We start from the raw sequence: 10,323 nt of genomic DNA on the forward strand, positions 1-10,323 counted from the left end.
ATGTGTGTGTGAGTGCGCCCTCTGCTGGTCGTATATAATATTCATTAACGCCTTAACTCCAGCTTTGTGGGAGATCTTAAAATTCAGGTGATTTCTCTACAAACATTCACCTCAACTGAACAACAGATACAACTGATAAATATTTTAAACATACTGTAGATGATAAAAACATTTATAAAATGTTTTTTTTCCATTTTATAAATAAAAATCAACAACCCAGAGACCATTAAAGTAGAAGAATTTATTAAAAATGTTTTGTCTTGTAATTATTTTTTTTGCTATAGCTTTATCCCATGACCTAACCCTTTTTCACTTAATATATATATATATATATACACACACACAAAATCCAGCCGGACAAAGCCGGGAAACTTGGAGAAAGGCCAAACGTTTGACTAAAAACTAAACGTAGGACATTTGTTCAGCAACAGCTGAACGCATGAAGGCATTTTCTTGGGGGGAGCGAGTACAAAGGTCATCAGAAAGGCCCTCAGTTTGGCCTTCCCATCACTGTGCTTTCAATTTCAAATATAAAAATTAGTTTTTCATTCACTACAAAAATAAAACAGCACAATAATATACAGAAAAGTGGTAGACACTATGCCAGACTATGTCCCAAATAAACTCTGCAGCAGTAAGGGCTTCTTGTTCACAGGAAGGCCTTCATTAAAGGCCTTCCTGTTTAATTAGTCCATAAAGTTAAAGAGTGGGACAAGAACGTTCTGCTTTAGTGCAACAACCAACATGCACGGATGCAGAAGTGGTCTGCAGTTAAAAGCAAATGCGCTTGTCCTGCTCTCAAGTCAAAATGTCTGCCATAAAGCAGACCTGTTGTCAGTAGATATACGCAACCGATGTGATTGTCACCAGCACTATGGCACAAACACAGAAGCTTTGGAGGGAGGACCACACACACGCAGTTTGATTATTATGCCCCCATGTTGTGCTCTTTAGTAGACCAGGTACTTGAGTTCAGAGTAGATGAGGGGGAACATGACGGCGCAGGCCCGGTACAAGATGGCGGCGCTCTTAAACAGCGCTCGAGGTTTGGTGCTCCAGGATTCCGACTTGAAGTTGAAGTAGATTGCGTACAGCGCCACGGCAAAGAAGTGACCGATCAGGGTCATGGGTTTAGGCGACAGGCTGTGCAAGCAAAAAAGTTTTCAATGTTTAATTCTGATTTTAAAGACACTGTATGTAAAGAAACAATACCATATGTGGGTGTGCTATACCTTGTACAATATTGTCACCTTCCTAGAATAATAGGCTAAGTCCTTTTTTTTTTTTTTTGTCAACAGGGATTTTTGCAAAAAAACATGAAAATCACCACCTATTTTTTGCCAGAAAACAATTTAGGCAAAAACTAAATTACTTTTGGCAAAAATTGACAGAGGCCATTATTTTTGGAAGGCAGCAACATATGAAAGCTGCATTTGTGCACGTTTGCTACTTACACTGAGAGGAGTCCAATGGGCCCAGTGATGCACGATCCGCCCAGTTTAAAGTACTGGAAGCAGGCCTTCCTCAGCTCATGGAGAGAATCTGATGAAACCCGACGCAAACACAGATTTAGATTATGTCTGTCTCCACCACTTCATATCGGTTGCTGCATTTCCCCTCATGTGCTGTCAGACGCAGAGCGAGGCGGCGACTCACTGTCGGTGGCTGCAAACAGTTCGTACAGAGCCTGGGCCAACACGTTCACTACAAAAGAATGTGATGACTTGCGCTCCCAGTGGAATCTTTTCTTCGCCTGTTGGGAAGAAGAAGAAGGGAGGGGCGTAAAAACACAGGGTGTTAAATTGCACACTGGTCTGCAGTCTCCCACCTTCAGCCCAGTTTAATAAAACCTGATGCAGTTCAGTCCAAATATAGATTCAGCCTGAATCGCTCCTGCTCAGGTTTGATCCTGGAAAATCAACCGACCGCAGGCTCTGGACACGGCCATGCGATTTATATCAGCGCCAACACCATCATCTTCCTCCTCTTCCAACTCTGACTATGTTTTTTTTAAAATTATTATTATTATTATTATTCCCAGAGAGAGGAACATGAAATGATCACCTGTAATAAAGCCGCGTCGTCGTACAGATCCGGAACGTTCCTGAGCAGAACCCTCCAGATGCACACGTCGTTAAGGGCAACGCTCATCCCGCCCCCCGTCAGAGGATGCCTCATGTTGTAGGCGTCGCCCAGGAGGAGCACGCCTGGAAAAAGACGCACAGCTCAGTCTGTGTTGTTCTCGTACGAATGTCTAATTCCAGCAGCTAAACCGGTCCACTCACTCCCAGGATGATAAGGAAACAGGTGGGGGAGGGAGCTGACTTTGTTTAGTTCAGTTTACTGTGAAGACAATGTTTCTGCCTAAATGTAGCTAACCTATATTCAGTTTTCACTAAAAAGTGAAAAGAAAAGGAACACAGGGGTGTCCAAATTGCGGCCAAAGGGCCGTTTGTGGCCCTTCGATTGAATTTGTGTGGTCCTCTACTGCAATTCAAAAATGTTACAGATTTGTCATGTCCGGTACAGCTGGTTGACTTTTTGTGTTTTAATCAGAGTGAAATTATTCCCAACGTCAATGAAACAGTTAATGACAAAATATTTTGATAACTTTTCTAAAAAGCAGAACCACGTCTATCTTTACTGCACTTTAATCAGCTTTTGTCCTCTAACATCCATTATGTTAAATAAAACAAACAATATGGAAAAAATCTGAGCATCCTCAAAGTAGTTTATTATATCAAACTTTGAAAATAGTAGAAAATGTGTGAGCAGTTTAAGGAAATCGGCTAGGGAAGCATTAATGTTATTAAAACAAACACATCTGAGTATACATGTGTGTTTTCCTGGGTTAAAAGTGGCAGCAGAAAGCGATGGATAGACTTCAGTACCTGGCTTGTTGACGGGGGCAGGAGGGAGGAAGCTGGCGGGCATGGACCTGAGGCGGTCGTTCTGCAGCGCCTCCATGAAAGGCTCCTTTAAATGCTCTGCAGAACGGGAGAAAGGGAGAGCACAGGAGGTCCGTCAGCTGGATGAAAGCACACAGGTGCATTCTGGGAACAACCGGGGGAGTAGGAAGCCTTTTCTTTCTCAGTGCATCGGCGGTAGAGCGGGACTCTGAGGTGATCGGAGTCGCTGCTTTGATACTGTGGCTTTGATGTTTCGGCTGAATGACGGAGAAAACATCAAATCCTGATGTTTCCGTCTTGTGGCAATTTATGTTGAATGTTTGTAAATCAGAAATTCTGTCAATTTAGCAGTTTTTTAGGACGTTTTGAACCAAAATTTGTAAAAAAAAATTACATTTTTTTGTAATTGTCATGATTACTTTGGTAACTTTTATCCCCCCCGAGCTTCCCTCAATTAATTTAAAGGGGCAGTATTTTGTATTTTCCAACCACAGTCTAGTGACACACAGTCTCCATTTCAGGTATAGGATTATTAAACCAGTAAATAATCCAGAATGGAGCACTCTGAGCAGGACCTACCTGGTAGCTGTGGGTGTATCCTCTCAGCCATGTACCCTGGAAGGTCGCGAGGCATCTCCCCTCTGACGTCCACCAGCACCCTGGTGTGAGAGGAGGAGATCTGGTAGATGAGCACCGGGTTGGGGTTGGCCAGCACCAGCTCTGCGTGGTTGGCCTTAAACTGGGGACAGTCCTGTTGGAGCAGCAGAAGATACTGGTTTAATGGTGGACATGTTCTTTTAAACCTTTTGGTTCTGTACCCACAGTGTCTTGCTAAAGTGTTTTATGTGATAGAAGCCAGAAGCTCCTTTTCTTAAATTAACTCGTAATAAATAAATTCCATTAATCATTTTTCATTGGAGTTCAGACTTTGTCTTTAAAATATGAGTTACTGTATTTCCCCCAAATTATTACCTAAAAAATTTTTTTTTTTCGCTTATGTGCACCATCATCTGCATTTATTTACCTTTAATGGTTGTAAAATTGTGCACAAACTGCTGTAGCTGCATAACCATACACTAAAAATGTAATAAACTACAAACTTTGATTTAAAGACGTAAGTCCCATGGGGATAAAACCAATAAACGTATCGTATAAAAAAGTTATTTTTGTTTTTCAGTAAAATCCCAGTGTCACATTTATTGACACGCCTAACAATTTCTATAAATGAATATTGAAAACATTTCTAAAAGGCCAGTACTATGTATTTTCCATACCCACAGTGGTATTTTGTAGCACAATAGAGCAACTATGTTATCCTCACTTTTTATAGAAATGCTCTATATATTAAACATACATTTTAAAAAATGTGACTTTGCACTTTAGCACCTTGAAATTTGCCATCTGTCTCAAATGGCTCTTGTTTTTTCTGATCCTCTGCCTTCATCACAGCACTGCTGCTCCATTAAGCTCTTAGTTTTTTGTTTTTTTTGCTATAGTGCTACACTGAGAAGTGGTTTGTATGATGAGCTCAGAAGATGCGTAGTTCCAGGTGTTTGCTAATTGCTTTGCTTAGCAATCAGGGTTTCTTTGTTTCCCCACTTTTTTGTATGAAAACAAAAAGCATTTCCAGCAGCCTCCCTTAAAAATGGGAAACACGAGAGAACATGCAATTCCAATAAGGCAGCTGTGTGTTGACCTTGATAAGACAGGAAGTGGTTCCAAGCGAACCAGTGCAATCTAGACTGGCTCAAACCAGCAGTAAGAGTAGAAATTAAATCAATCAAAAAATCTAAAAATGTCAATTTTTTAAGATTTTTTTTCCTTCTCTTTTTTTCTCTTGGGCTCCTGGCACGGCTTTAACTTTTGGGTGAATAAATGTGGAGAACAATGTTTATGGCAAATGTTAAAAATGTTGACTGAAAAACACTTTTTTTTTTACATTCAAAAGTTCCAGTTGGAACCTTTGAAGTTGCATGTTTCTGGTACGCCCATAAATGTGACGCACAAGGACATGCAAACAGCAACGGACAGCAAAGGAGCTTCTGTGTCACACTGGAGTTAGCCTCTCACTAATTTAGTCTTTATTCCAGACTAACTTAGCATCTCAATGCTAAGCATGTAGCAACAGAATTGAGAATGTTGCCCCACTACCAGCTCTAATTAAAAGGTTCTGCTCTTCCTACCTTCATGAGGCACCCGACGAAGTGAGAGGAAATGCGAGCTTTCCCTGACACCAGACTCTTCCTGAATTTGGAGAAGCAGCCGTCGGCCACCACGGTCAGCCCGGCGTGGATGTCCTACAGGAAACACGGCGACGCGGTTAGAAGGTTCCTCCCGTAGGATGAGAGGGAAATGGGAGATTTAAAGATTTAAAGCAGACACCTTGATGTCTCCAGTTTCTTTATTTTTATACTGGACTCCAGTTACACAGCCATCCTCCTCCAGCAAGCTGCTCACCGTGCCTTCTATGAATCTGACACTAGGGGGCGCAATGAAACAGTTAATTAACAATCAAGAAAACCAGAGACCATTTTCAATCGTATATTAAGGTAATTCTAGACAGAAAGAAGGGAGTCAGTTTCCACCAAGAATTTGTGAGCTCCAAAAGTTGAAGATTTGTGAGGAAAAACTGAAATTTTGAGATTAATCTCAGAAAGTTTCTAGACAAAAAAATTTAAAATTTGAGTTTCAAAAGCTTTACTTTTTAAACCCAGAAAATTTCCAAAAGTGGAACATTTTATGATCCTTGATTGTCAGAAAATTTCCAAGTTTTTTTCTAGAATATTTCTGAGATTAATCTCACATTAATCTGAGCTTCAAAAGTCCAAAATGTTGAACTTTTGGAACTCCACGTTTTTTCTAAAAGGTTTCTGAGGTAAATCTAATATCTAAAAAAACTATTTTTTATGTCGTTTTTCCTAGACAATTTTCAACTTTTCAAACTCAGTAATGTCCTAGTTTTTTTTTTTTTCTAGAAAACATCTGAGATTAATCTACAAATTCCTCCTCTTTTTCTTTCTGTCTACGATGGCCCTAATACGCCATCGTAGTTAGTTACTGATATGACTGGGCTTACTTTGACTCTGCCATGGCAGCTCTCCTCAGCCCCATTATGAAGCGGCCATGATGGAAAGCTCGTCCACACTGGACGCTCCCTTTCTCCTGAGGATAAGGGATCTCCACCTCTGATTGGCTGTCCATGTCGTGGATCACGTAGCCGTTCACCTGGTGGGCGTCCAGACCTTCCACCGAACCTGAGGCCAAACAGTACAGTTACAAAACGCAGGCTCATGACTGAATAAACACCTTTAATTGGAAAACTGGGTGAAACCTGATGGCAGCCTTTTCAAAATAATATGCTAAAGTACAAAAAGTCTGTTGTTTAGTTAATCATGTTGCTCGTGGTTGGAGAAATGAATCTTTAGACATGAAAAGAAAAGAAACTTTGACCAAATTTAATATACTTCCACAATCACAGCCGGACCAAGGTGTACACAAACTAACCAGCTGCTTAGGGCCTCCAGGCCAGAAGGGGGCACCCAAGAATGCTTAAAATTTCACACATAAGATGAGAAATGTATATTTTTTGTGTAAGTTAAACACGTTTTCTTATTTCTCAACACCTGTAAATACATTTAGTCTGTTTTCCATGTTCCTACTGAGTCTGTTGAAGCACTGCCATCAGCTCAACAATTAACCATGAAGCTAGTCTAGTAAAGCAGTGATCAAATATGAATAATGTTTCATTTTTAACTGTAATGGTGGGTAATTAGCTTAATTGGAAGTTGCCTCCAGCTCAAATTCTGCATAGGGCCTTGTCTAAGACTGGGGCGATGCGCACAACAAATAATCCATGTGTTATGCAAGTCCCGTATTTCATCCTAAATAAAGATTGTTACAGGAGGAACCTCAGTTTCTGGTCGACTTTATTATTTTTATTAAAATTCTTCAAGAATAATGCTAGAGGAGCCATATCACATCTTATGTCCAAAGGCTCAGTCTAACAAAAAAGTAGATCCAACAGAAGCTCTAAAGTGCTTCTGTTCTACCTTAATGCAGCTCATTCTAAAGACCTTTTTGGTCAGGCAGAATTAACTTTTACTCAATAAATTGTCTTGCTGAAGGTAGATTAAAATAAATTTGTTAAAGACACATTGGAAATGAAGTATTATTCAGCAGAAATACAGACGCAGATGTATATGTTATCACTTCTGGTGAATATGTGTGAAAAAGCCTTAAAATAAATTCACAATTTATCGGAGAACCTAATCTTACATTGAAAATTGCTGCAAAACACAACTTTTAATTTGAGAAAATGTACATATTAATGTATATTAATTCTGTTTCATAAAATCACTTATGGTATGAATATTAGTACCATTAACAATCTGTTTAAAAATAGATGCAACACGCATGTTTTGATTATTGAAACCATGACTTTCTGTTTCCCTGAGTATAATTCCTCTGAGCCGATGGTGGACTAATATTTTCAGACTCTGAAATGGTTGGCACGTTATCAAGAGATAAAATAATAAATAAATAAAGCTCCTCTGTTCTGGAATGTTAAAACTGACTAAGTGCTTCCCTGTAGACTAAAGCAGCTCGTATTTACAGCAGGAGTATTAATAATGGTGCCAGCAGTGATTCTGTTTCAGTCTGAATTGAGTTACATTCATTCATTTATCTATTTATTTATTTATTTAAACTATTTTACGGTGTCAGTGAGACTCAGGAAAAATTAGTCTTATTATATCAGACTGAAGGTTTTGAATCTGATCTGACTCATCAGGACTGAGGGTCATTTCTGTTTGACCTTTGTGGTGCTTAATGCATAAGATCAGATAACTTCTTCTGATTGGTCGGTAGAAATACTGACACCACATTTTCTATATGTTTATTTTATGTAGTCAATGGTTGCCTTCCTTTCTCTCTCTTCTTTCTTTCCTGTCCTCACTGTCTCCCTCTTCTGTTTTGTCCATGTAATGTCCTGCCACATTTTCTGAAAAAACGTAACATAACTTTCTGCTTAGCAAACCATCCAAACTCGAGCATGTTGGGCAGTTTTCTCCCAGCAGTAACTGACCTTCCAGTCCCAGGTCCCTGAGGGCCCTGAAGCCCCCCGGCTGGAGCAGCTCCCCCACTATCCTGTCCGGCTCCTTCAGGTCCCTCTCCACCACCGTCACCCTCCTGCCGTCCCGGGCCAGGACAGCCGCCATGGCCGAGCCCAGGACCCCGGCCCCGACTATCACCACATCTGGACACGGGCCCTCAGGGAGGCCACAGAGTGGGGCACACTGTGAGGTGGAGGACTCCGGTTCCGCTCTTCTTCTTGTTCTCTTACTCTGCAAATTAAAAAAAAATACTTTTTCTAGACTTGTCATAGTAACAGAAACAAAACCCACCCAGACTGAACCAACAAGCAGAAGGTAAAGCATCTCTGCTGAACTCACCTTTTCAGTGTTCTTCTTCTCTGCTTTCTTGCTGCTTTCAGCTGTGGTTCGAGGGATGAAGTGCTTGACCAGAGGAAGAGCTGACAAGACGCTCAAAGGCAAATAAACTATCTGAGACACTGACAGCTTGTGACCATGAACAAATCTAATGTAAGAGATCAGCAGTCCGGCTGAGAGGAGCAGAGCTGCTATCAGCAGCAGCTCCTTATGAGCCACATTCAGCAGCATGTTGGACTTCTTATAAATATACGTGAAAGTTGCAATTCCCAAAAAGGTCCACATTGTTTCAAAATATAGTTTTTTTTAAAAAAAATGCTTAAAATAAATTCTTCCGCCTGAAAAGTTTTTGTTTGTTTGTTTAAGTTTTAGATTGCTAAAAATAAAAAAAAATAAAAAACAAAAAAATGAAGAAGCCCGACGGCAGAGGCTGGTCGCAGACAGCTGGAGAGATGCTGCTGAATATTTTATGATAATAACAAACAGAGGGCTCTTTAGATTGGCTGGGGCCTCGCTTTGTCTGCTGCTCCGCTCGGCCCTCCAATCAGGACCGGCGTCAAGGTGAGCAGAGCTCGCGCTATGCCCTGATTGGACGGCGGGGACACCACCGAGTGTCCTCTGGCTCGCTGATTGGACAACCGGGGAGCAGGTTGGTAGTATGATGTGATGTCAATGGAAGGTGCGTGTTTTATTTCGTCTTTTTTCTTTTTTTTTTTTTTTGTCCTGTTCCGAAAGCAGAAGTGACAGAAAAGATGTACTCTGTGAGATCTGACAGGATGGCTCACTCTTTGGGTAAACCCAGAATGCTGTAAAGTAAACATATGACTCAGGAAAAAGCGCAGAGTGAGAGCTCTTTCTGAATTTCTTTCTATGAGCTAGTTCAGTCTGACAATGTTGGAAATATTGTATATCTACATTATTTCTCATAAAATGTTGACTAAATAATTGTATGACGTTGTTGAGGGAAAGTGTAACAAAAATGCCAAACAATAAAATATCTCTTGTAGTGACATGAGTTCAAGTTTTGACCTGTAACCTGTTTAAATTTGGACAAATTGACTTCCTTCCTCATGAAAATGATGTAATCCTAAATCTCTTACCTCTTATACAGAGACGCGTTTGAAACATGAACTGGAGATAATTTCTTGATTCTTTAGTTTTTCAGGGACAGGAGGAGACTTCACTTCCAATATGGAGAAGATTTCACTCTGAGTTGGTGAAGTTCTCTGGATCAATTTTACAAAAATAAAAAGAAACTCTAGCACGAACAACTTATGATAATTTCAACAGTTTTTTTTTTGTTTTTTTTGCTTGGATGTTCCTTGTAATACAGGAATGATAACAGCGTATGAAGACTTTTGCAAGGCTCTGTAAAAATCTTCAAAGTGTCTGATAATCAAGGCTTTAGGTTTACCTTGACCTCAGTGGCCAACATCAATTTTAACTAAAATATGACACGACTGTATCAAAGTTGAACTGTAACTCCTAATGGAAATGATCAGTTATTCAATCTGTGACCAACATTTTAACATTTGTTAGCAATGCTTGCTAATCAGCAGGACAAACCGCACCACTGTTAACATATCTTTGATTCTGGCCTTGGCAGAAATAAAACCGTTTCCACACAGAAAAAGACACAGAGACTTTCTGCTGGATGTGTGTCTGAATGAAGCGGTCAGCAGACAAGATTCACTTTGCTTCAGAGGTTTTCTATTTCATATCAAGGTCACACTAATGTGTCCCACTTAGTGCTACATGGCAAATTCCAGACTATTCACCTGAAAATAAACGGAAACAAAAACTCTAGTGCAGAGGAGATGTTTGTTTTAAGTTTCTGAAGCTGCAGTAGAATCAGATGTGACAAGATTCCTGTTAGACTTTCTAATAGTGACGAATCCATCCATCCATCTAAAGCTGCTTTTCACTGCAGGGTCAGGTGGAGGCTGGTATCCATCTCCAGCAGTCAC

At 40.3% G+C, this 10,323-nt stretch overlaps 1 protein-coding gene across 1 annotated transcript; it reads right to left on the reverse strand.

Moving 5' to 3' along the window:
- Positions 1–277: 277 nt before the first annotated feature.
- sqlea (squalene epoxidase a) lies at positions 278–8,816 on the reverse strand. The gene is made up of 11 exons (XM_032555298.1): positions 8,360–8,816; positions 7,993–8,251; positions 5,986–6,163; positions 5,292–5,388; positions 5,093–5,206; positions 3,489–3,660; positions 2,892–2,987; positions 2,065–2,207; positions 1,657–1,753; positions 1,455–1,542; positions 278–1,143 (listed from the first exon to the last, which is right to left on the reverse strand). The coding sequence occupies exons 1-11, from the start codon at positions 8,639–8,641 to the stop codon at positions 951–953; spliced, it is 1,719 nt and encodes a 572-aa protein (XP_032411189.1). The 5' UTR covers positions 8,642–8,816; the 3' UTR covers positions 278–950.
- Between the last annotated feature and the right edge of the window lie 1,507 nt (positions 8,817–10,323).

Source organism: Xiphophorus hellerii, chromosome 3, assembly GCF_003331165.1.
Source record: "Xiphophorus hellerii strain 12219 chromosome 3, Xiphophorus_hellerii-4.1, whole genome shotgun sequence".
Lineage (NCBI taxonomy): Eukaryota > Metazoa > Chordata > Actinopteri > Cyprinodontiformes > Poeciliidae > Xiphophorus > Xiphophorus hellerii.